We start from the raw sequence: 26090 nt of genomic DNA, 5'->3' as shown, positions 1-26090 counted from the left end.
GACACACAGAAAGGTTAACACCCATTTAGAAACTCATGGTTCAAAATCCCACGAGATGCTAAATAAAAGCTGTTGCTAAAGTTACAATCGAATTGACAAATACTGCAACGTGAGAGAAAGAGAGCTCTAACAGGAAATGAACTTCCCTTTTTGTCCCTCTTCAGCTTTTATAGGTCAAAATAGCTCGAATTTGTTGAATATGTGGGTACATCGGAGCCCTTTAAATACCTTTCATAGATACCTTTAAAGGTATTCCTTTCCCCTATCAAGAAAAAAATGTGTTAGATAAAACTCGAGTATTCTATAATTGGCGAACAAGATCAGCTTACTTTTTAAGACAGTGTAGTTTAGAGGAAAGTGTTGTAGACTCATTGTCAAAGCTGGGTTTCCATGTTTGCTCTTGCTGTCACTATGAGCAAAGATATTTAAACTCTTTTGACCTATCTCTGGTTTCCTCATGGGAAAAATGAAGATAATAATGCTTTCACTATCACCTCACAAAGTTGTGAGGAAAGCATTTTAAAGACTTTAAAGCAACATCTAAACATTTATTTACAATGGTTGTAGCAAGTTTTTCTTTTTAAAAATAATAAAATGTGCTTACACTAAAAGTAGATAAATGTTTTACCTCTGACAAAAATGGAGCCTTGTCAGAAAATGAGGTCAAAGAATTCCATAAAAGATGATGTCACGACTGACACAATTTAAGGTAAAAGGACTAAGGGGGCTGGGGAAGGAAGGGTCTTTGGTGAGTAAATGCCCTTACTAAAAGCAATACAACAGAGCTGGGGAAATCAGTGCTGCTCAATATCATCGGGGATGTGGAAAGAGCTACTGTCACATGGTAGATTATGTGACTAAGAAAGTATATTAACTTCTAAGTACTGTGGGCAAAACTCTGAGACTTTAAGTTGCAGAGAATGTACTGACTTTCATTATCAAGGAGTTTTTAAAAGTTCAAGAAAACAAGATTCAGTTTTTTTTTCCTAGAAAAGTATTAATATTTTGGTCTTGCTTCCTTTTCCCAGTTGAAGTACAGAACGGAGAAATATTTGAAAAGATGTTATGATTCTCTTGGTACAGATTTTGACATATAGCTGAAGGTGGTGGTGTAAGGAAGATTTTGATTTCAATACTACTTCTCATTACTGTCTGTGCATTCATTGGCATCATTTAAGTTCTTTGAATTTCAATTTTCTTATCTGTAAAATGGGAATTCTACCTATATCACTAACTAGAGTACTGTGAAAGCTCTAAACTTATCTAAAATGTTTTAAATCCTTAAATCTCCATATAAATACCATACTAAAAGTAGTTTAGAAGAAGAAAACTAATGATTCAATTAAAACTAAAAATCCATTCCTATGATTTATTCTACAGATGTTTTCTGGAAAGGCTTTCTCACTGAAGAAGTGTGTTATTTCTATTTCACTCTTATTCTCACATCCCTCCTTGTTAAAAATGGATATTCTAATAATTCTTCCTACTTCATTTCCCCTCTCTGGTGAATCTCTCTCTCTTTTTTGGTGACCAAAATCACCTTGGTACTTTGAATTAGTTGTAAGGATTCTGCCAGTGTTACTCTATAGGTCCAAAAGGTCTTTTGTAAAAAAAAAAAAAAAACAAAAAAAACAAAAAAAAACTTTTTAAAAATATTAATCTACATCCATGATATTTATATGACCAAGAATATGCCTTCCATTCCTGCTCCCTTTGGTTCTGACACCAGGGTCTGGAATGTTTTAGGAATATGAAATATTTTTCCAGTTTCACAGTAAGCACCTGCTTAAGGGCATTCTGGATATAGCATTTTGACCTAAAAGCTGGAAGATTACAATGATGATGATTCTAGGTCCAAATCTCCTCTTGAATTGTTAGTTAGAAAACCTTAGCTATTAACCCTATTTGCTCCAATCTTGATAGCAAGAACTATGCAGGGAGATACAAGGTCTTAATTGAAGGATTCTGGTTTAGTCACTCAAACTCTTGGTACTTTAGGCAACTCTCTTAAGACTCTATGTTACAGAGAAAAAGTGATGACTGGCATTGATAGAGGGAGTTTATCTCACCAAGATAGTCTGCTAACTCAATTAAATCAAGGTTCTAGTCCCTATTCCTGTCCCTAATTGATATATTTTAGTTTTTACAGCTTTTCTGTCTGTGATACTTTTTCCACAGATGGTTTTAGTCTATGATATTTAGAATGCAAGCAACCACAGCTAGAAATGACAGATTTGCTTTTGTCTTCTAGTGAAAGTTTTTTTTTCCTTCATATTTTTCTTTAAATTTTTTTTAATTTGTAAAGCTTTTTATTTTCAAAACATATGCATAGATACTTTTCAATATTTATCCTTGCAAATTTACTGAATTTTCTAAAACTATTTTCATGACAAATAAACTCTTCAGGAAGAAAGGTTGACACTTTGGGCTCCGATTAATACCTCACAACAACACAGTAGATTCTGGCAGGGACTTGATAGTGCCCTGAAATGATTAAATTACACAGAGACAGGCTGTAAAATCAGTGTTGGAATCCTAAAAGTCTGAGTAATATTTAATTTAAATGATCTAATTTAAGGAACCCAGCTAGTTATTCTCATAGAGCTCAACTGCTCAGCAAACTGTCAATGTCAGTAACCAGGGCATCATATCTGTGACCCTTAGCAAATATACACACATTGGCCTCCCCTAAGCTCCATGTGTATGAACTCTGCATGGCTGTTTGCAGGATGTCTGTGCTTGCCAATCTTATACCAACAGAAATAATTTTGTAGTTACAAGTCTTTTCCTTCTAAATTTATAAGCTCTGCTTTATTTGTTTGCCAATTTAAACACAAGGATTTCCTTTACTACAAATGTTTAGCACTTAGGTTGATGGAAAGTTAGTTGATGGGTTTATTTAGCTTTTAATGAATATTTATTGAAAAGCCAAGGGATCATCTTTTTATTTGTGGAATAAAGTGAACAAATGGGCAATGTGAAGAATGTGATTACCCCCAAGAAGTTAAGGAAAAGAAAATCTCACTTCTTTTGGAATTTTATGTCACAGCAACAGTAGTTGTATCTGATGTGATAAAGTTATATAACTCACTTTCTGGAGCTAAAATTCATACAAAAAATCATCAAAGCAATAAGTATTAAAAAGGATAATTTAGTGATGTAAGTAGAATGTTGTATCTCTCTGTGTGTATATAGTTTTATAGGTACAACTATTTTGGTCTTCCCTTTTGTTTTCTTTTTGAACTTCATCTCCCAAATTAGACTACATGAAATTGAATGCCCTTGATTCCCTGTTTTATGACTGGACAACAAGAAGTAAATAGAGTTTACAATCTGAATTAAGTTAGCAGCCTTTCTACTTACTAGCTATGTGGATGACCTGAGCAAATCACTTAACCTCCAAGTTTCTAAAGCAACTATAATTCATTGATTGGTTGAGATTGCAGTGAATTCCTCATGAACCACAGATGTTCCCAGTGTATTTAAGTAGCCAACATGCTGGAATTTGTTGTAATCACAATCATTATTCATAAAAGTCACTGTGTGGCCAAATAGGCTGCTTAATATCATTGTTTCAGATGTAAATTTAGTTGCAGTCTAAGACTATGTCCATGTTTTTATATATATATATATATATATATATATATATATATATATATATACTGTACTAAATATGTAACAAACCACTTGCACTTTTATTTGTAAAACTTGCCCTTCCCTCCCAAATTGCCTTCAAAATTGCTGCACAAATTTAGCAAAAAAGAAAAAGTGATTAAAAAGAACTTTGTTATTGAAAAAGGAATGCCTCAACTTTTTAGTGACCTATTAATGGGTTAATGGTTCTTATATGGAAAAAATTAACATAAGGATAGAAACTCATTTTCATTAGTTTAGAGAGCTCCAGCTTTAGGAAAGTTCCTCTGCAAAGGCAGGTTAATACTTTCTTTGCAATTTAGACACTGAGAAATTATGTGACTTGTCGAAGGTCACATATCCAGTATTTATGAAAGGTCTTCCTGATTCCAAGGTTGCTCTCTACCTATTATGCTGCTTTTAAAAATTATAATTACTGACATAAAGTTAATGAATTGTTTCTGGTTGTGCTGTAACTTTAAAAGTTTCTAAATTAAATATTTTTCAAGAATAGTACATAATTCGTAGCTGTCAAAATATCCAACTTTCTATAAATGTTCTATTATCTAATATTCTATTTTTATCCCAATAATCTAAAAGATAGTAGGATTAATGAGGATAATAGGGTTATTAAATTTTTGAGTTCCTTTCTTATGGTCTGGATCAGTTTAAGGAAACAATAAACACATACTCTTATCTTTCTGGAACATTTAAGATCCCTTCTGACTTGAAAAAGGATTGAATGACTTCTGGTAGACTTTTCCTGAATTTTATTCAAGTATTTTTATAAAAGCTCTCTCCAATTATAAGTGGGTATCAAAGAAGTGGACATCTTACAGAACTTGATAGGAAAATAGTGTATGGAAAGAGACATGAATATGTTCTCAAAGAACCTGGGTTAAAATTCTCTCTCTGATCCTTACTATTTGTGTAGGATAAGTTGAATAGTTATATTTTCTTCACTTGTAAATTGGGGTGGGAGGGTGATCTAGATGTTAAGGTTACTTTCAGCCAGAGATCTCTCATCAAAACTTACCTGTTCAAGACTAAGTTAATACTTTCAGGAAAGGGGATATAATTTCCAGGTTTAGATCTTGGAATTTAACTAGTTTAATTTATATCAAAAGAAGAAATAAGAACCTGGAAAACTTGTGATTTATCCATAATAAGGGCAGAACTGAAGACGTGAACCCAAGACTTTAACTTTTATACTAATAATCTTTCCATGCACCACAATACCTCCCACTTAAAAGTTTACAAACTGCTTTCCCCAAACAAGCAATATTGCCTTCAAGAACATAAGCATTTTACATATGAAGAAGCCCAAATACAAAACAATTTAGTTACTTTCCCCAGAGCTTGAGGCAAGACAACTCTGGCCTCTCTGAAAAATCATGAGTTCTAACTAACCACAAAATTGAAGAATTTAATATTTTTATTCAATTCCAAAAATAGCCATAGAATCCCCACTTTTTCCTATTTTGTGGACAATGGGAAGAATCACAAAGAAAAATAAGGTGTGTGTGCAAGGGGAGAGGGGAAATTGTCATAATAGTGAGGGTCAGTCTTGACCCTTCACAAGGATTTAAATTGTCAGAAAGGAAATTTGGTTCAGAATGAGGAGAGTTTGATTTTTTTTTTTTTTGTTTGAAGGAGGGTATGTGTTTTCCTATATTTTCTATATATTTGATAACTGCTTCCTCTCTAACAGAGCTGATAATTACAGGTAAAGCTGCAGAGAAATGAACACCCGTAAACTTAAGGGAATTTAACTCCTGAACTATTTTAAGTTCCAGCACGTGCTCACAGCTCAAGCAGTTCACCAGAATTCGACTTTTGGTGGCAATGATTTCCACTCTGATCCAGACTCTCTTAAAGAAGTTTCTTATAATATTTGTTTGGCAGTTACCAAGATAGAAAGTCACCGTTTAAAAACTAGTTTGTTTGAAGAGGTCAAAATATGGGCTGACTAACGAACCTCGGCAGTTACCTGCAAAAAGGGTTTTGTAGCTTACGGCTAAAGGGAGGAGGGGGAGCAGGTCCGGGTTTGACTTCCTGCTCCTTGTACTGAATAAATTCCCTGGGTATAAAATGCTTATGATTTTTTTTTTTAAAGATTTGGAGGAAGGTTGGCAAGATTGATGAGTGAGGGGCTGAAGGTGGTGCAAGAATGTAGAGGGGAAGGGCCAGTGAGAAAGGAAAGAAGGAGAAAGGCGGGGTGGAAGAAACTTGCCAGGTGAGTGAAAGGGAGAAGGATAGAGAGGAAGGGAGGAGGGACAGGAAGAACTTCGAAGTGGGGGAGGGAATCGGGTCTAGATGCGGGGGTGGGAAATAAAGGGGGAAGGGAGCAGAGGGAGGAGATCTCCAGCAGGTTCTACCTGTATTTTTTATCATCAACTTTGTACAAATGGGTACAGCTGAGATAATGCTTTTCAAGCAAAGTAGGTGAAATAGGAGAAGAAAGGAAAGCCCCAGAAATACTACAGAAAAATAAATGCTTTTTCTATCCCCTAAAGGCATCTTACAAGGAGTGCTTAGTGCCCAGTCCCAGAACTTTTCTCCTATGATACAACTGCCTTTGTGAATATATTTGTTAGCCAAGTCTTTTCAGCAACTGGCTGATAGGGAACTCTATTGACCTAAAAAGGGCCAGATGTAGTTGTCCCACATCCCACAAGCCAATCAAATCTAGCCTTTGACTAGCCTGAAGAGGTAGAAGAAACCACTGTGTACTTAAAAGTTTCTGGCCTTCACTTTCAGTAACATGTTGGCGATATGAGAATAGTGAAGACCAAGCACCATACGCTAGATTTAAAAAATGCAGTTTTTTGTAGATCCTAACAACACTGAGGACACTAGGAAGAAGGCATTTTACCACATCAAGAGGTAAACCTCAGATTTCATTAAGACAACTGAGTTCTTACCTTGCTACTAGGGAGACTTAAGCTTCTTATCTAAGGAATGGAGATAGGCACCAGACCATACAACTTGGGTTTCCAAAGAAAAAAACTAACTGGCAAATCCCTCTGGGGATCCACCGAGTAAACATTGTATTTAGTTGGCTGGAAAATCCTGTCTGATAAACAAGTAAATCTAATGAACAGAACATATCAGCAAATAACTGGGGGAAGAGGGAGGAAACAACTCCCTGGAGCAGTCAGGTTCCATCTCATTGGAGTCAATCTAGAGGCTCCCTTACCTTCTGTGGTGAACAGTCCCAGTTTGACATTCCAAATTTCTAGGTTTCTGTACTGGCAATGTTTACTAATCTCTGGTAAGTAGAAGCAAGGATAATCAAAGGAGCACGACAAAAATCCTCATCTAAAAAGGCAGGATGTTAGATAGCAGAAGGACCATGTGTATATGTTAAACCTGCAGTTGACATTTATTAGATGGCCATGGGCGAATTATTTAACCTCTCTGAGTCTCAGTTTCCTGATTTGTAAAGCAGAGCTGGGTGTTAATGATACTTGTAACTGCCTACCCTTAGTAAACCATAAATTATTCTTTTCTATCTCTTGCTTTTCCTTGACTGTGAAAGTTCTCAGAGTAGTTCTGAATGGAATAACATTAAGAAAGGAAAATAGATATTGAAGGAAGTTTATAGTACTTGAATTGCTTAAAGTAAAGTAGCCTACAGAATGAAAGAATGTTGGCGCTGAAGGAAAGATGCAGCAATTTCATTTTAGGAAGCTCTCTAAAATAGGGGGAGGTGTTTATCTAATCTCTTCTGCCCTAAATTTTTGACATACACCAAGATTAGTTTTTTCTCTTTACACCTTTGGTATTGAGTAGTTAATTAAGACCTTTCTTCTTTGGTCTTTCACTTATTGGTTTATTAGATTTCAAAAAGATGGAATCATAGAGAATTTCACAGTTGGAAGAGACCTCAATTACCATCTAGTCTAATCTACACATGAAAGGAAAACACACCATAATTGTGATCACCCAGACTCTACTTGAAGACTTCCAAGAAGGAATAACTCACCATCTAAGGAAGAAATCTATTTCATTTTTGGACAGTTCTGTTAGGAAGGTTTTCCAGATAACCAGCTTAAATTTGCCTATTTGCAACTAATTTAATCTTTCTTCTCTTTACAACACCCCTTCAAATACTTGCAGATTGAGTAAATTCCTCTAGTCTTTTCCAAGCTATGTCCAATTCCTTCAACTGAAGCTCATGTCAAAGACTCAAGACCATTTACTTCTTCCCTTCCTCTGGACCCCTTGAAGCTTATCAATGTCCTTGTTAAACTTTGGTGCCTAGAGCTGAAAATACTCTAGTTGAGGTCTGACAATGGTGGATCCTAGTGAAACCATCACCTCTTTATTCCTGGAGACTATGCCTTCTTTAATATATCCCAAGATAAGTTTTTTTTTTTTAAGCTGCTATTTCGCTGATGACTCCTGTTGAGCTTTAAATTCACTAAAACCCCTATTTCCTTTTCAGAATAATTACTGTTCAATCCTACCACACTGCTTATTCCCAGAAAAGTAGCATACACTCTCATACTGTTCTTGACTTCATACTTATTCCCAATTAAACCATTGTGTTGACTATTTTAACTCAGCTAGCCTAGGTCTAAGTTTTTTTTCAGATCCCAGGTCCTGATCTTACATTTAAGAAACAACATTTTGAGACTTAAATATATGTGTCCAGAATCACATAATTTTAGCTTAAGTATTAGGACTAAGAAATAATTTTTCTTTTCAGTAAAATTTTTAGAAATTCTAATTCATTAAAAAATAAAAAATAGGAAGAAAAAGATTTGAAAGGGGACATTGAAGGTATTCAAAAGGGTTGATTTGACAGGAGGATTTAGTAAACTTTTCCAGAACACGTTCTGGGTATACAGAAGCAAACTGAAGATTATTAATACAGAGGAGGTGCATTCCATAATATAGGAAACTAACTTTCTTAGTATTACTGTGCTTAGCATAGTAATGCTTGCTGACTACCAATATTTAGGGGGAAAATTTTAAGTCCCAAAAACAATAAAGGAATATAAATTGTGATAACTCATTTGCACGACCCTGGAAATTTTATTTGATTGATAATTAGGATAGAATATACCTTAGGCTATATTATGCTCAATGATCCTGAAAACCATTTTTTAAGAATAACTTGATATGAAGCTAATTGTACTTCTAGTGATTTCATATTTATGAGATCAATTTGGGGCCTTAGGTATCTATATTTAGAAACTTCAGTTAATGAGAAAGTCCTTCCAAACAGGAAATATGTTACTGTTTAAATGCAAGATTCCTATACCACCACTGTATAACTGGCACACTGATGAGAATCTATATTGCACAATAGAGAAACAACAGGAGACACTATGACTTTATTGTAATCTGAAGTTTTGAAAACAAAAGACAGGGTATATAATTTAGCAGTCAAAATAATTTGTTTTAGTTCCTAAAGATACTTTAAGGAAATTTCTTTGAATTGCTGTTTGTGTTTTGAAGGAAATTAAGGACTGCTTCTCCCTTTCTATTTTCCTCATTCTCTCCCTCCCACCCTCCCTTCCTTCCCTCCTTCCTTCCTTCCTTTCTTCCTTCCTTCTCCCCTTCCCTCCTTCCTTCCCTCCTTCCCTCCTTCCTTTCCTTCTTCCCTCCTTCCCTCCTTTTAAACAATTAGTACTCCAGGAAGTAGTGAGTTCTCTCTCACTGGAGGTCTTTAAGCTAATTAATCACATGTTGGGTGTTTTGCAGGATATTTATTTTTCACTTATGAGTCTGACTAGATAATTCTACAATTCTCTCAAAAGAATTTTGTTGGACAATTCAAGTCTAGAGTTTTAAAAAGTAAACTGGGAATCCCCCTCCAAAAAAAATCTGCTGTTTGGCATTTTATCTTGAAATTGGTTTTCTTTACAAACATCCTATCTCAAATCTTCCACTTTCAATAGAATATCTTTGAAAAATACTCAAATCATTAAAAATAAATTTGATAGTCAAAAAGAGTAACAAAGTCACTTACAGTACTTGAAAAGAATAAGGAAAATGATCTTTAATAACAGTATCCCAATACTTTTCAAGTTTAATTAAAATCATAATGCTGACAGAAAATCACACAAGAATATTGATTTAATAAATTTGCTTGTTTCAAACATTAATGTAGGAATTTTGCCATACTTTAAAGAAAAAAGAATTTAAAAAATAAAGAGCAGGAATAATCATTATTTGCTATTCATAATACTTGTTTAGAATTTTTTAAATTTCTTAATATTAACAAGATAAAAACCTATAAAAATTCAAGATTATTTTATTAAGAATTATTTTTGCCTGAAACTCAAACATAGAATACTAGAACAACAAAGAAAAACTTCAGAGACCTAAAAGATCACCTTGTCCAATCTTCTTATTTTATAGGTGATGAAACTTGAGGAATAAAGATGTTACTTTGCCTGAGATCACATTAGCCAGGAAGTAGCAAAGCTACCATTTGAACTCAGGTTTTTTGATTACAGGACCAGTGCTTTCCACTATGAGAGAAGAGCTACATTCCATGTCAAAAAACCTTGGATTCTAATCACTTTTTAGACGCTTTTAGAACACATGCATACACATAACACATACATCCTCTTCTATTATCATATATGGAGTTGGTTCTACCTTAATCCCAAGCAAAAAGAAAGAAAGAAAAAAAAAAACTTTCCCTTATTACATAAGTCCCATCAGGACCATTATTTTATGAAGGCCACGAGATTTTTTTAATATAAGTTTTCTCACTTCTAATCTATAGCAATTATAGTAGATAGTAAGACAGGAGGCTTTGATTGAGTCTTATCACTTATAGTTCAAATAAGTCATAGATGAAAATGAGGCTAGGGTGGGGAGAGCAGTTAAGGGAACAGTACTTTTTTCAATTCAGAAATTCTCTTTTTTTCAAATGATTTAGAAACTTCAGTCGACTCCCCTTGCCCTCCTCCCCCCAAATTCCTAACTCTGACTTTTTTCTCTTAGGGAAAACTATATGTATGCCTCATTCCCCTTTTCAAGGGGGATAGGAGAAGGAAGGGAAGAAGAAGGTGAGGAAGCAAAAAATAGATGCTTCCTACTGCCTGCCTTCACATATAGATATCTGCCCTCACTTTCTTTTTTCCTTTTATAATCATTGCTTCAAATGACAAGGGAAGTGAACAATGTAACCAAGAAAAAAAGTCATAAAGATATAAAATTATTACAATGACTCACCTGCTGTAGCCGCAGGTACGGGTTACATTTCAGTGCATCCCGGTCTGCTGTAAGTCTTGGTGTTCTGGGGTTGGCTTTAACGTCACTTTGGGGTGACTCAGATGACTGGATTTCCAGTGACAAAGCAAAAACTATTATTTTTGTAATGAGGCGGAAGCTGGGGCGGGAAAAAAAAAAGAAAGCCTTGGATTTGGAGCACGTCAGCATCCTAGACCCTCCTGACTATAGAATATCTCAGGGTTGAACTTTGAGAAGTTGAACAAGGAAAAGGAAGGAAAAGAGATTTGAGAGAAGACGATGTAGAATTGGGACGGGGGGAGGGAGTGAGAATAATGGGCATAAAAGACTCTAAGCTGACATTACTAGGCTCAGTGATGGCAGCCGTTCCCAAGCAGCCATCTGGAAAACAGTAGGGTGCCCAAATAAGGGGAACCTCGATTACAGTTTAGTGAACATAGTCTTCTAATCTCCAGGCTTTGACGCCGGCTGTCCTTTAACTTTCAACTCAAACAGAGTCTTCCCCGCCACTAGCGCCTCAGCCACAGCATTCATTTTCAGTGATCTGAGATCCCGAGGCCGACAACACTTTTTTTTTCTTTCCAAAGGAGAGTATTTCCCTTTTTGTTTTCTTCCCACTTGTCTCTTTCCTCTTTCTCCAATCTTAAACCAATTACATTGCTCTGCAAATAAAGTGACGCCTTAGTTTGGGGGAGGGGGCGGTACGAGTAGGAAAGAAGGAGTTGGGGTGACCGAGAGGGAGACGGGTGGGAGGTATTGCGAGTGGCTGGTGCCCGTTTGTTAGCAGGTGCATCTTTGGCTTTGTAGGTGCAAGCGTCTTTGTGCAGCGGACAAATGGGGAGAAGAGAAGGAGGTGGGCACTTGGGCGACGTAAGATCCACATCAGCTCAACTCCACTCGCATCCCAGCCGGCACTTCCTCACTTTCTCAAGTGTCTCTCACCCACGCCGCTCTACGCCCTCCTTTCCCTTTCCCCAACCCTCCTCCCACCAGCTGCAATAAAGAGTACACCGGGAATTGGCTTCCTCCTACGTGGGGTGCTAGTTTGGTTGGTGACTGGGTTTTTTTGTAGTGTTGTTATTGTTGCTGGTTGTTTCCCCCCTTTCTCCCTTCTTTGCTGCCCGCGGTTTTTTGCAAAGGGCTGGATGATTATACCGGGCACGTTGGCTCCATGATGTTAGGTACGGTGAAAATGGAAGGGCACGAAACTAGCGACTGGAACAGCTACTACGCGGAATCTCAGGAGGTAAGAGAAGTTGGGAAATCCTCTTGAAGAGAAGGAAAATAGAACGGGGGTACAAAGAATCAGAGGAGGACAAACTAATTCGTGGGACTGGAGAGATTTTAGATTTTACAGTTGCCAACCATACCTAGTCCTAAACGAACGAAAACAAACCATAATCTAAGGACTGAGATTTGGGGTCAGATGAATCTTACAGGGAGAACTTAGACGTTTGAAGAAGCAGATTTTGTAGGTTTTCTCCTTTGGTGAAGCACTTGAAGCGGAAAACTGGAGCACAAACTCTGCCATAATGTAGGCAGAAAGGGACATGGGCAAGTTGAAATGAAGCCCTTGGAGGGAAAAAAAAAGCTTCGTTGCAAGATTGATGCTTCCCTTCTCCGCCCCCCTTCCCACATTTTTCTCATTTCTAAATATCCCTCTGACCAGAGTAGCTGAGTAACTTAATGGAGCCAAAGGAATCAGTCGTTCATTCAAAAACAAAACAAAAACAAATTTTTAGAAAAATCTTTGAGGAAAAGGAGAACGCTCCTAGATAGAACCACTGGGTGGCGATGGTGAGAGATGCATCGGCCCATTGCAAAGGGAGAGAACCTGTTTTCTTCATTGTAGTTTCCCTATCCCCCTCCCCCTCATTCCCTGTGAGTGTTTGGGTGTCTTTTATTTTACAGTAAGTACAAAAGAATATTGAGAAAGAGTAGATAGACCTACCACCTACTAAAACCCATTTTCTCATGTGATTACTCAGAAGATTTATTACACATTGGCACTTCCTGATCACATTTTTTCAATCCGCGTTTGCTGAGAATTGTGTGTCCCAGTGTAAAAAGTAGTATCTAAATTCCATAGACAGTATAGCAACAATAATTATTTTCACAGATAACATAGTTGCATTCACTTAACAAACATTTTTATTTGTATACAATATTCACATGTGCATAGTAAATATTTAAACATGAGTAAACTAGTTCGTTTTACCTTTTAATGTTTTACCTTTTTTACCTTTTACCTTTTAATGTTCTTTAATTTTCTAATGTAGAAAAAAGACAAAACATAACTTTGTGACAATTGTTTATAAGAATCAAATATTTTCCTAAGTAAAAATCATCAATTCCTTGCTTAATCTTTTGAAAAATTTTATGATTTTCATTCAGGACACATTTTCAAAATTCTGCTGTGAAGTGCTTTAATTTTTAGGATAATTTTTTAAAAGAATGTAAATTTTTTCAGCTGTTTGTTTACTGAAATATTTATTTCTGGTCACAAAGCTCCTACTGTAGGTTTAGGCTGTGAATATAAATCAATAAAATAATGCCTATATTAAGTGGAACTTTTAATGACTAGAATTATATTTAAGAAATTTAAAATGGCTGAAATTGTTCATTTTCCAGCTTCTTTGACATAGAAGGTTGTAGCTAACTGATAAAGTTCTCTGCTTTGAGGTCATGCTTTACAAAGATCAAAGTGTTCATTTCAGTATATCAATAAATGCTACAATTTAGACGTACTATATTACCATAGTCTGGAATTATTGAGGATATTAGAGAATGAAGAGAAATTATTATAAGTATCTGGGAACATTTTCAAAAATGCGCTATGTACTTACAGTAAACTTAAATGTATACATTGGGATCTCCTTTATGCCCCTCCAAATTTATTTTAAATGTTAACTTGCACAACCTTAATTTAAATTTTATGGTGATCTTACAAAGCTACGTGGAAATTGAAAAAAAACACAAAAAAGTACTATTTGCTTAAGATTTCTAAAAGTCAATTATACTCTGCATTAGGAGAATGGCTCTTTCCTTCATGATTTTAGATACTTTCTGGTAAGGAGTAGTATACAAATAATACACTGAAAGAGAACGTGTTGGTTAAAAGTCTGTTGCAACCCAGCTTCAGGTCTTACAAATTCCATTTAAGTAACAAAAGGAATGTGTTCTCTTATGTCTGTTTTTCTTTGAGATCTTTCTGAAAGTTGTGAAAGTATATTTAGTGAATATAATATAAAGAAATATGGTTTTTTTTTTTTTTTTTTTTTTTTTTTGGTAGGCAACAAGGGATAAGAAAGGCCTTTGGTTTCCAAAGGTGGGTTTTTTTTTTTTTTGTTTTTTTTTTTTTTTGAGGGGAGGTTGTGTACATTTATTTAAAGAAAGCAGAATTTAGGGTTACAAAATTAAGGAAGATACAAGAATAGATAGAAAGTGGGCTTTCATTAACTTCTGGTATTATCTCTCTTCTGGGCTATGTTTATGTAAGTATTTTTTCTATGTTGTTGGAAATTTGAATGTTTTTCCTTTTTTTCCCCTCCTTGTTTCTCTTGGCCCCATTCTTTGCTGAGTATGAGAGCAATCTATAGATTATTTGTACGGTATTGAGCGGTTCTTTGGATTAAAGGGGAATGCAGGTGACTTTAGGTCAACCCATTACCCACACCCATCTCTCATCTCCCTCTGCATTAATCCACCCCTCTTTATCTTCTTTTACTCTCTCCTTAATGCAGGCCTACTCCTCAGCACCGGTTAGCAACATGAATTCGGGTCTAGGCTCAATGAACACCATGAATACCTACATGACTATGAACACCATGACCACTAGTGGCAACATGACGCCAGCTTCTTTCAACATGTCCTATGCCAACCCAGGCCTAGGGGCCGGACTAAGTCCCGGGACTGTGGCTGGAATGCCAGGAGGTTCATCCAGTGCCATGAATAGCATGACCGCAGCAGGGGTGACTGCCATGGGAGCGGCCCTGAGTCCTGGGGGCATGAATACCATGGGAGCTCAACAGGCTGCCTCCATGAATGGCTTGGGTCCTTACACTGGGTCAATGAACCCTTGCATGAGCCCTATGGCATATGCCCCTTCCAACCTGAGCCGCAGCAGAGGGGACGCCAAAACCTTCAAGCGGAGCTATCCTCATGCCAAACCCCCCTACTCCTATATCTCTCTCATTACCATGGCCATCCAACAAGCTCCCAGCAAGATGCTGACCCTGAGCGAAATCTACCAATGGATTATGGATTTATTTCCCTACTACAGGCAGAATCAACAACGCTGGCAGAATTCCATTCGCCATTCATTGTCGTTCAATGACTGCTTTGTCAAAGTGGCTCGCTCTCCCGACAAACCTGGCAAGGGCTCTTACTGGACCCTGCACCCAGACTCTGGCAACATGTTTGAGAACGGCTGCTACCTGCGTCGTCAGAAGCGCTTCAAATGCGAGAAGCAAGCTGGAGCGGGAGGCGGCGGCGGCGGTAGCGGTGTAGGCAAAGGAGGTCCAGACAACAGGAAGGAGACCCCGGGAGGCTCCAGCACAAGCTCCAACTCCCCCTTACATCGCGGGATGCACGGCAAATCCTCCCAATTAGAAGGCGCCCAGGCGTCGGGTTCTGCGGCCAGCCCCCAGCCTCTGGACCACAATGGAGCTGGGGCGACAGGGGGCGCCCAGGAGCTAAAGACTCCGGCCTCTTCTTCTGCCCCACCAATCACCACCGGGCCCGTGGCATTAGCCTCGGTGCCCCCCTCCCACCCAGCACACGTCTTGACACCCCACGAGTCCCAGTTGCACCTGAAAGGGGACCCCCACTACTCCTTCAATCACCCCTTCTCTATCAACAATCTTATGTCCTCCTCCGAGCAGCAACACAAGTTGGACTTCAAGGCCTATGAGCAGGCTCTGCAGTACTCACCCTATGGTGCAGGGCTGCCAGGGAGCCTGCCCCTGAGCAGTGCCTCCATGGCCGGAAGGAGCACAATTGAGCCTTCAGCTCTGGAGCCTTCTTACTATCAAGGTGTGTATTCCAGACCCGTCCTAAATACTTCTTAGCTCCTGTGACTGGTTCTTTTTCTGGGATGACTATTCTGGTAACAGAAGAAATTAAAAAAACAAACAAACATTCATGAAACCCTAATAAACTTTTTATTTTACGGTTTTGCACAATCATTTCCCCCTCCAGTGCAAAGGATTGTTACTATATTATTATGTTCAAAAGGCATTGTGTATGTTATTATAAAGCATTTCAAATAACCGAACTAAAATCCTTCCTGCAAAGTTTAGTGATCCAAAATTGTATATATAAAGATATTTCTTCTTGTGCTTCCTTTCCTCCTTCTAGTCCTCTCTCTTTTCCTGTGTATTTAAAAAGAAAGAGGTGGTCAAACTTGTAAAATAATTGTATTTTTTCCACTCTCTTTACTGTCCAACTTGCCAAAAGTTTACAGGTATGTGGCAATGTTCTTAATGTTAAGAACCCAGAAAAATAAATGAGTAGATTTGGGGTCCCTTTAAAAACTATTGAAGGATCTTAATGCAGCAAAACACAAGCAAAATACAAGAATCAGAAGTACTGTTTTTTTAGATCATCTTTCAGATAACTTGATTTAGAAGGATATATGTATATTATGTATAATTTTTCAACACATGTACACATATATGTATATTCTCTCTTCTTGCCTAGGTATATGTAATTTTACATATACCTAGGTAATAAACATATTACATCTTCAAAAGTTGCCTGGGAAAGTGATGTTACATGGACTACTGCTCATTTGATATTCCAAACTCTTTCTTTCTTACTACTTGTATAGATTTGATAAAAATTGATTTAAAAATTTTTTGCCCACATGTAGCTCTCTACTGTTTGATTTACTGACTATTAGTCATTCAAGGAGCATTAACTATGTGTTGGAACAATTCAATAAAAAGACAAAAATAAAAGAAATATGGTCATCTAACTATAGGGACACTTAAAACATATAAACAAACCTGTGTATTATGCCATTATACAAGGGTTATTTTTCCAGAAAAAAAAAAGAGTTCTTAAAACATTAGGAGATTAAAGCAAGATGTAAGTTGCTTAATTTTGAAATCTGGTCCAAGGTCCCAAAATTATTTTTACTCTGCCACTTATTACCATTGTTCACTTATTTCATCCAATGTTAATGCACCTTCCACAGTCTAATGTGGTGTTAGCATAGCCAGATGGATTTTTATTATTATTCCTGTTTGCTTTCTCAGTGTTCTTAATTTATTGCATGGCTTATATTTCTTTCTTTTACAGATGATATTGCTTTATGTGATGGTTAAAATAACAAATTAAAAAGTTAATTTTTATAAGTGTGATTGTAATGGGAAATGTTTTCATTTAATTTTAGCAAAGAAGATAATTGAAATTTAAAACTGTGGAGTATGTTTTGATCACTTGCAGTTAAGGACTTTAAATAAAAGGAATGTTAAATAAGGATTTTTGCTTTCTTATTATTTCATGCTTATAAAATATAAGACAAATATTTTCAAAACAAGGAGTTAAATATAAAAGGAAAAGAAGAAAACTTATCAGCAATGAAAACTGGTGTATTTATTCAATAAGAATTTCTCTAACATAAGTAAACTTGATTTTCTCAAAGAAAAATGACTGCAGGCAGAATTGGCATATGAAAGCCAATAAGAAATTTAGTAGAGGAATTCTAGGAAACAAGATTGTAAAGATTATTTTATTCTGAGAAGTGTTGATATCCATTTTAAGAAAGAGAGTTATACCATGAGGTATATTTTATACAGCAAAAGCTAATACTGTATATTTAAATCATGCCCTCTTCTGGCCCCCAACTCCGATTTTTCCTCTTTATTTGACATGTATCATAATCAAATTCAATTGGACTTAGTTGAAATTAAAATTAGAATGACAAAATTAACAGATATTGTTAATACTGGTATTTAAAAACAAACAAACCTGAAACAGACAATAGTTCTAGCTACAGTGGACTCCAAGTGGAGGAAACAAATTAGAGCGTTAAATGTCTTGGTTGTCTAGGGTATTTTGTGATTCTGCATGTAGTGTAGTATAATTATAGTGATTTAATGACATTGTTTCTAAAATAATAATAGTAGCCAGGACTCCAAACTGGTGATTTCTATTGAATTCTAAGAAGCTTAAAAGCAATTTCACAGCAATAATTACCAGTGATCAAAAAATCATTCCTCTCCTTTGATAGCAGGCTCACTTTCCACTTCACCTATTTCTTTGTCAGTCTTGTGCAGATTGACATCAACAATAACAACATCAGTCCAAGAAAAAGCTGATCTCCGGAGAGGGGCCTGTGTTTGTGAACTCAGTCATTTTAGAAGGTTTGAACTTGAACAACTCTAACTTTAATTATTCTCATTCCACAAAGGAAAACAAGACAAGAAAAACTGTATAATTCTCTTAATTATAATATAATTGATTTTCTAGGTGAAAGAACAGAAAGTTACTTTCCTATTTAAATATCTAGCGCTCCCAATTATCCTTCTTCAAATTATTGTCCTTCAGATGGGACGAAAAAGACTGTTACATGAATAACTAAACAACGTATATAATGATAATTGAGGTGTAGAAGGAATGCTTGAAGATCTATTTAAGGAAATGGGGAGAAATTTGTAAATCACAACAATTCTCCACATTTGTAGCAGTGAAATCCTAATTCCAAGTACTATACAATCGCGCTGCAAGGAAGTCAGCAGGCTCTTACAAGGCAAGACATTTCACTTTGCAGCAAGTCTCTGGTTTTTTGTTTGTTTGTTTATTTATTTTTTATTTATTTTTTTTTTTTTTTGCTTTGCTGTCTGTCTCCTCTCAACATATCATTAAATTAATTTAATTATTTTCCATTTCTGATCTGCAGCAACTGAACCTGGCTTCCATAAGTTTTGTCATTCTATTTTGTTAAGCGCTTTAATTTGAAGATGGGGAGACCTCCCTTCGTGGTGTGCTATGTGGAGGCAGAGGATTTTAGAGTGTTGTGTTAACTTCTCTAGGAATCGGGGTTTGGAAATGGAAAGTTGGTCTGTGATAAGTTGAATGAAGAGCCTTGTCTTCCTGTATTCTCTACTAAAAGGTTATAAAGAGGCAAAAAAACAAAGTGGAACCTGCGAAACATTCACGCAGAGCAGGGCACTAGAGGCCTAACATTTCAGCATTTTACATTTTTTCGTACTCTAGGAGCTACTATACAGTGGGGGAGGAGGGTCTTTAGGACAGCTGGGCAGTTCAGTGGTTGTAAGGCGAAATTGTTTGTACCTCTAAGGAAGAAGTGCAGTTATTCATTGTTCGCCGCCCCACCCCCAGCGAATAAAGCTTTTGTTTGACCCAAGACCTAAAAGTCAACAACAACAGAGAGAGAGAGAGAGAGAGAGAGAGAGAGAGAGAGAGAGAGAGAGAGAGAGAGAGAGAGAGAGTCGCCTATTTACTGCTCCTGTACGCGCAACTATGCCTATTTGCTGCGGAGACTTTAGCCATTAATCCTCTCCTTGGAAGCCTGCAACAACAGGAAAAACAAAACAAAACAAAACAAAACATAAAAACCCCAAAACGCAAACCTGGTCTTCTGCCTTAGGGAACTTGGTACAAAGCACCAAGCTCTAGCTGAAGCAGTTGTGTTCAGAGAAGCAGGGAGAATATTTGTGGATTTGATGAGTTAGTTTCAAAGAATACCGCTTTCCTGACACCCTATTTTCTGATGCGAAAACATCTACTTTCTGTCACCCAAGACTTAATGGAACTTGAAGTTGCGCGATTAGATTCAGGTTTCTTTTAATCGTGATCGTGAAGGTTCAGTTTCGTTCCTGTACACAGTTTTCTGGATTTTTAACATTTTCTTTCTGGAAATTCTGCCTCCCTTTTTTTTTCTGGGGAAGGGAAGGAACGCACACTTCCCATGTAATAATAACGTAAAAAAAAAAAAAAATAACCTAACCATAAGACTGCTAGGAGTCTAGGAGACAGGGAATTCGAATCATTAGGGAAATTTCCCAAATTTTCATCTTGCATCAGTAATGATGTGGTGGAGACATGGGCACTTGAAACCTTTTAGCTCCCTTAGTTAGGTAAGGGATTTCCTTTTCACCTGTGTATCTCTAGTGCCTAGCACATAAGAGCGCTTAAAAAACGTTTGTTGAATTTAACTGAAAGAAAACTGGACAACTTGGAATGGAGGGGGAGGAGGAAGGGGAAACAAGAAGAGTTAACACTTGGAGCTAACTCAGGAGCGCTCTTAGGCAGAAGCGAGCTCACTTGCAACATAATATTTAGTATAAGATTATAAACCAAATAGAAACCTTAATTCATTCCTCGAGATTCTTTGTTTTACTCTATAGGAGAACGAACCTGTAATAATCATCGAAAGAAACAGAGATATAAAACAACCCACTCCCCCATTCCAAAACTTAATTTCCAGTATCAATTTTTTTCTGATTGATTCGTAATCAAGACAAATTTATTTGAAAAGAAAATTAGAAATTACAAGATTAAAATATTATATGCCTTCTTATATTATTTTCTATTAGAACCAAGTACAAGAACAGAGATTATATATTTAGAAAATCATGTTGAAAAATTACTCATGCATATGTTTTGTAAATAAGCTACAATAATAAAAAAGAAAATAAAATAAAAAAAGAAAATCATACTTTAACATTCTGTACATCGGCCCCCATATCTGTGTAATTAAAATAACTTAAGTGAGCAAAACTTTAGATGCAGCCTGAAGCAAGTGAACTATGCTCAAATTTAACTAACGTTTTCTAAAAAAAAAAAAAAAAAAAAAAAAATCACTTTTCTTTTGATTTAACCATAATATAGACTAATACCATATTGCAATGGTATGTACATACAGCTACATAGCATTTTCATCAGTGATATCGTTTGTGATAGTGAATTAGTGATTCACTAGTGATTCACAGAATGTGAAACCAAGAAAAAGATATAAAGTTGCTTAGAAATTGTGTAATTAGCATTTAATAAAATTGTATTTTTATTTGCTCTCATAAATTTAATTGAAAACCATTTAAATATTAATTCATGCTGAATAATACATATTTTTGACTAAAACAGTGAAGGAACAAAGGCATCGTAATACACTGAATTACAAAAATATTGGTTCGTGCACATCTCTATGTGGTTAGGGCTTGCCTAGAAATTAGCATTTATATTATGGAAAAAAGACAATATTATCTAACTCAATACTGGAAATTATGGAATAATTTAAACTTTAGTTTTCCCTTAATGAGAAGAATTCAGGATACATAATCATGCAAATAAATATAAGAAAAATGATACGGAATTGAAAGTTGCTATTAAAAATCAAGTTTAAAAATGTGAGATTAAAAATGGTTCACTGAGTGTTTTTATGTTTTATTTCCAATCGATTGAAGAAAGCATTTAACATTATACCAACATTTAACAATAGATTAGTGGAGATCGTCCTCCGTTTTGTTCCAAATAAATGCCCTTCGAGACTAAAGGAGTTGTTTGTATTTCTCTTCTTAGTCTCCGACTGAGACTCGCTGGGATTTTAGATCTCTGAACTTTGGACAGCTCAACTGCGTCCCTCACCTTTGTTTTCAGCTACCACCCGAGCAAACAGTTTTGGACCCTCCAAAAAGTCCGTGTGGCCTCATTTTAAGACGTCAAATGTATTTATTTCTTCTACTAAAAGATCGTTCTTTTAAACTGGGCAAGAAAGGGGTGGATTAGGGTCTCTTAAAACTCTTGTTGCCTCAATTTCAAGTTTTAAGGTATTGGCTTTTTTCCTATGAGGAAAGAAGCTCTGAGTTTATCAGAAAGTAACTTTTCATAAATGAGAAAATACAAACCCATGCCAGACCCTTCAATCAAGCGAATATCTCCTCTGCCCATTCCATCTATTTCTCCAAAATAGTTTTGAGGCTCTTTGTGTACGTTTCTTAGCTATGACTAGACATGTATTTTCTGCTGTGTAATCTGGAAAATGGATGGTTTTGGAGTGGAAGAGGCATTCCAAACCTGGAAAATACAGATGGAATATCAATTATGTCACCAAGATAAACTCAGAAGTCAAACTACTGAATTCGAATACTAGAGTTTTAACCATATATAACCACTATTATGCATGTTACATTGACTTAAGATTACTCGCGTTGTTGCCTAATTCATTTTTTCCCGTTCAGTTTCAGTCCTTTCTATTTAAAAATATTTGTGGAAAGTTTCGAATTTCTGAAATTAGGAAGTATTAAATGGAAAACCTTTTAGAATACCTTGCTTGGAAACGGATTGCACATTCAAGTATAAATCTCACCAATGTTGGTTGGCTTCCTCCCCTTGGGTTTTTAGCTACATATCTGCTTGCAAGATCATGTTCTGGATCAGCTATTTCACAGCAAAGAGACAATGTATAATTAGTTATTTTAAAATACAAACTTTAATAAGAAAAGTGTACAGGACTTTCTTTTTGTTGCTGTTTTAAACCATCGTACATATTACATGTCGCCCAAATAGGAGTCTATCTGTTTAAGTCTATTGACACTGGAGATTTGCTGCTCTTGAAGGTGATTCAGGTTGCTGGGAATGGTTTTAGAAAGTTCCCACTGCTCTTTCTTGCTTTTGAGTCTGCGTAATTCATTACTTCAGCCTAAGCCGAGGGAAAAAAAAAATTGGTACAGCCCAGTAACAACAGAGCAACCCAAGCGGCTCAGACTCGACCCCGGAACACCAGTTCTCTACGCTTCCCCCTGCTGGTATATTCCCCTTGGAGGCCTCCGATTTATTAGCAAAAATTGAAATGAATTGTGCTGAATTTCAAATACTTCTTCCTGATTTCTTCTTTTCTCCCGGAAATAAAAGTGTCTTCATCTTATCATGACTTAGAAAAATCTGTTAATAGGATCTTTAAACGTATGTGAAAGGGAAAGTGGGTTAGTAGGGTAAGGGACCTTCAGAGGAAACCTTAACCTCAAAAGTAGCGAAGCCTTTTGGTAAAAGAACATAGAAATTAAGGGCTGGGAAATGGAAGAAGATAGACTAATTTCATGTTGGGAGAGCAGAAGGTAAATTTGAACATATTTAACAATTTTCCAGATAATAGGACTTGATGTTAAGGAGAAATTCCCAATTTAGTTCTGTGGCATACATTTTAAGAAGTTCTCAATAAATTGATATTGATGAAGATAATGACCTCATTTTAAAGTATCTAACTTTTTTTTTTTTTTTTTTTTAAAGCAGGCTCCAGCCTGGTGCATAATCTTTGACCTGTCTTTATTGCATCCTTGAATTCAAATGAATAATTATGATTTTTTATTTTATATTCCAGGAAAATCCAAAAGCAATAGTAATTTTCATATTAGACACCTTAAAGTACTGCTATATGATGTTATGACTAAAGTCTGAACGCATAGTTCTCAGTTTCTGCAACAATTTTGTTGTTTCTGAAATAAACAATTTTGAAGATTTGAATAAATGTATGTTTGCTTTTATGTTTGAATGATCACCCTCTTCTTTGCATAAACTGTTATGGGTACCTTATGCATCCATAACTAGGCTAGTCATTTAAGATATATGGAGCACATTAATGGTGAAATTATTAAAAAATGAATTTTTCATTCCTAATCGAGTTCCAATAAATTACCTTAAATCCATCCGAAAAACAAAAACAAAAACAAAAAACCCCCACAAAACTGTATCTGAGGTCCCAACAGGTTCTAAACACCAATCAGAAACCGGAAACCCCAGTACACACCTTGAGATAAATGTTCCGGTAAGCATAGTGGAAGCAGTCTTTGTGATTTCAGGTAACCCTTTCGGGGATCCCCAGGCTCATCTTTAAAGCTAAGATCAGCTCCTATTGGACACTTCGGAACCCTTTAAGGCTTTTTCATCACGGGCCAGTATCCTCTCTCTCCTCTACATTACTTTTTGCTGGCTATCATCATGCCTTCGGCTTCCATACCTAGTCCCTACCTTCTCCTTTCCCGTCCAATTGTTCTCCCACCCTCCCAATTAATGCGGGACATATGTTATCCACAGGCATCAGGGCAGTTGGAGAGGCTCAGCCAGCTCGACTTGTTGCTCAATTGCATCGCCTCATCAAAAGCTGCCGTGTTTTTTTCAGTCTTATGGGCCGCGATGTGAACAACAATGCCCTATCCCTCTCACTTCAAAAGAGGCGATCAGGGGATAGGCTACCCCCGAGAATTTTTTTCTCCTTAGCTTTTCATTCTCGATTTACACTCCCTCCCCCCCTCTTCTTGTCCTGGGCCGGGGGGAGGAGGGGGGAGGGAGAGGAGAGAAGGAAAAAGAAAAAAAAAAAAGTAGCCACTACAGAGCTCGGGCAAGCCTAATGCCCTTTGATGGGGATTGAATTCATTATCTCCAACAACACAATTGTGCTTGGCCAACGAAAAGAGCAAAGTAATGCTCCCTAGTCCGGGCCTGAGAGCGAGAGGAAGAGACCAGGAGGCCTGAATACAGGGGTGATGATGGGGATTTCTTAAGGAAGGCTGGGGGAGGATGAAGCACACACCTCCCGCTTGTTTGAGCAGGGACCTGGAAGCTCTATCCAGAGTCTTAGCACAGCATCAGAAACAGGGGTGTGTCTCTGGTCAATACGAAAAGGTGGCCCTTCTTATTCTCTTCCCCAGAGTTGTCGAGCTGGTTGGGCTTTTACCATTAGCCAGACAGAAGAGAAGACTAAGGAAGAAAGGTTTAATTAATGCATTATTTTAATTTTATATTTTGTCTCCACTCCCACCCCCATTTCCTCTCCTTTTTGCAAACTGTGTAACCAAACAAGGCAACGAGGGTGTTTACTCTATCTCCTTGTCTCCAACTACTGAATAGTTCCCACGTCTCTTGGTACCAGCCTCCAAGAGGGCTCTGATGACAAATCCTGTCCTCTGCAGAAGCTTGCAACTGTATGTTGGGGCCCTATCCCCTGTGCTACAGCTGAATTATCTTCTTCGCCACTTGACCTGGCATTATTAACACCTATTAATATGTCCTCCAACTATTCTAGCCCTCTTCTCTCTCCCCTCACTCAAAACCTCCCCCAACTTCAGTTAACCATCACTCTCTCCCTCCCAGGTAAAAATAGAGGAATTGTCTCCTACTGATCTAATTATATCAAACACCTAAGAGCTCGCTCTTGGGTAAGGTGAATGAAGAGTTGACTAAGTCGAATTTGATGCCAAATATTATCTCAGAAACTCTGCTTCGTTTTCAATCTCTTCCCCTTACCCCGAACCCAGCACCTTTGGACTCCCGAATAGAAATGAAAAAATTAGAGCATTAATCTGGATATACTTAGGTCTTGTATCCTCCCTCTTTCAGTTATGATCAAAGAAGGGTCCTTCACTATGCTTCTCCATGGCATTTTATTACTCATTTTATGTTTCACTCCTATAACTCTATTTTCTACTTATCCAATACTTGTGTCAAAAAGCAAAAAAAAAAAGTCTTTTATCTAAAAGCTTCAAACATCCTTCAGTTTCATAGAAAATTATCAGAGAAGCAAAGTTAGGAGAAATAAAGTTAGAAACAAAAAGGATGATTACTTATATGAGTTATAATACTTATGAAATGCTATATGATATATAACCTATCGAACTACCCATTTCTATAGATTGATAATAGTCTTTCTAATCTTAAGTAGACATACTATTCGTTTTCTTTATAGAAAGGTTTAAAGAAATTTAATAGCTTACCAAAAATGTGAAGGGGTATGTTGAATAGATTTCACCAAAGCAAAAACAAGCAAACAAATAAATAACTGATCTGATATTGCTTAAGCCAAGAGGAGCTTTTCAAATCTAGGAGTTTTTAACTACGTTCATCAGGCCATGTGGAGGTGCTTAATTCTCTTCAATATTAAAGGGAATTATTTTTGCAGATTCTGTCCATGGAAATGTAACGATATCCTTCAATTTTTAGGCTTAAGCATTTGTGAAAAGAAAAAAAAAAATCACAATAGTAGGTAAGAGCAAAGAAAATGAGCAAACCTTTTCTTTTTATATAGGGTGAATGTAATTTATCACTTGAAATTCCTTATCAAAATGTATTGAATGATCCTTATTTTTAACATTTTCCTTTGAAATATATTTTAAGAAATATTTTACTAGAAATACCCTGAGTCTTTTATTAACATTTTGGTAGGGTGGAAAAAGTTCTTTAGACTCGTCACAAACCCATTTGGAGAACATATTACTTTC

The 26090-nt window shown here is 36.5% G+C and overlaps 2 protein-coding genes across 5 annotated transcripts in view; one reads left to right on the top strand and one right to left on the bottom strand.

Moving 5' to 3' along the window:
• Positions 1–403, bottom strand: part of TTC6 (tetratricopeptide repeat domain 6) — a 309674-nt gene extending 309271 nt beyond the window's left edge. For both annotated transcript variants that reach the window (XM_031952943.1, XM_031952946.1), the window contains exon 1: positions 330–403. The gene's annotated coding sequence lies outside the window, so the exon portion shown is untranslated. The remainder of the gene's footprint in view (positions 1–329) is intronic.
• On the top strand, positions 404–17209 carry FOXA1 (forkhead box A1). Of its 3 annotated transcripts, XM_003756412.4 has the most exons (4): positions 404–709; positions 5750–5869; positions 11659–12097; positions 14595–17209. In XM_003756412.4, exons 3-4 carry the CDS (start codon positions 12023–12025, stop codon positions 15918–15920), a joined length of 1401 nt encoding a protein of 466 aa, XP_003756460.3. In that variant the 5' UTR covers positions 404–709; positions 5750–5869; positions 11659–12022; the 3' UTR covers positions 15921–17209. The 3 variants fall into 3 exon arrangements, with proteins under 3 accessions (XP_003756460.3, XP_031808809.1, XP_031808808.1); XM_031952949.1 differs by lacking the exon at positions 11659–12097; XM_031952948.1 differs by lacking the exons at positions 5750–5869; positions 11659–12097.
• Positions 17210–26090: the final 8881 nt, after the last annotated feature.

Source organism: Sarcophilus harrisii, chromosome 2, assembly GCF_902635505.1.
Source record: "Sarcophilus harrisii chromosome 2, mSarHar1.11, whole genome shotgun sequence".
Lineage (NCBI taxonomy): Eukaryota > Metazoa > Chordata > Mammalia > Dasyuromorphia > Dasyuridae > Sarcophilus > Sarcophilus harrisii.
The sequence above is the reverse complement of the archived record's forward strand: the minus strand, read 5'-3'. Positions and strand labels throughout refer to the sequence as shown.

What these genes read in the sequence shown, in the direction of transcription:
- FOXA1 (XM_003756412.4), top strand. Translation starts at nt 12,023, where the DNA reads ATGATGTTAGGTACGGTGAAAATGGAAGGGCACGAAACTAGCGACTGG. An exon ending in ACTACGCGGAATCTCAGGAG is followed by an intron (nt 12,098 to 14,594) that starts GTAAGAGAAGTT and finishes TCCTTAATGCAG; the next exon opens with GCCTACTCCTCAGCACCGGT.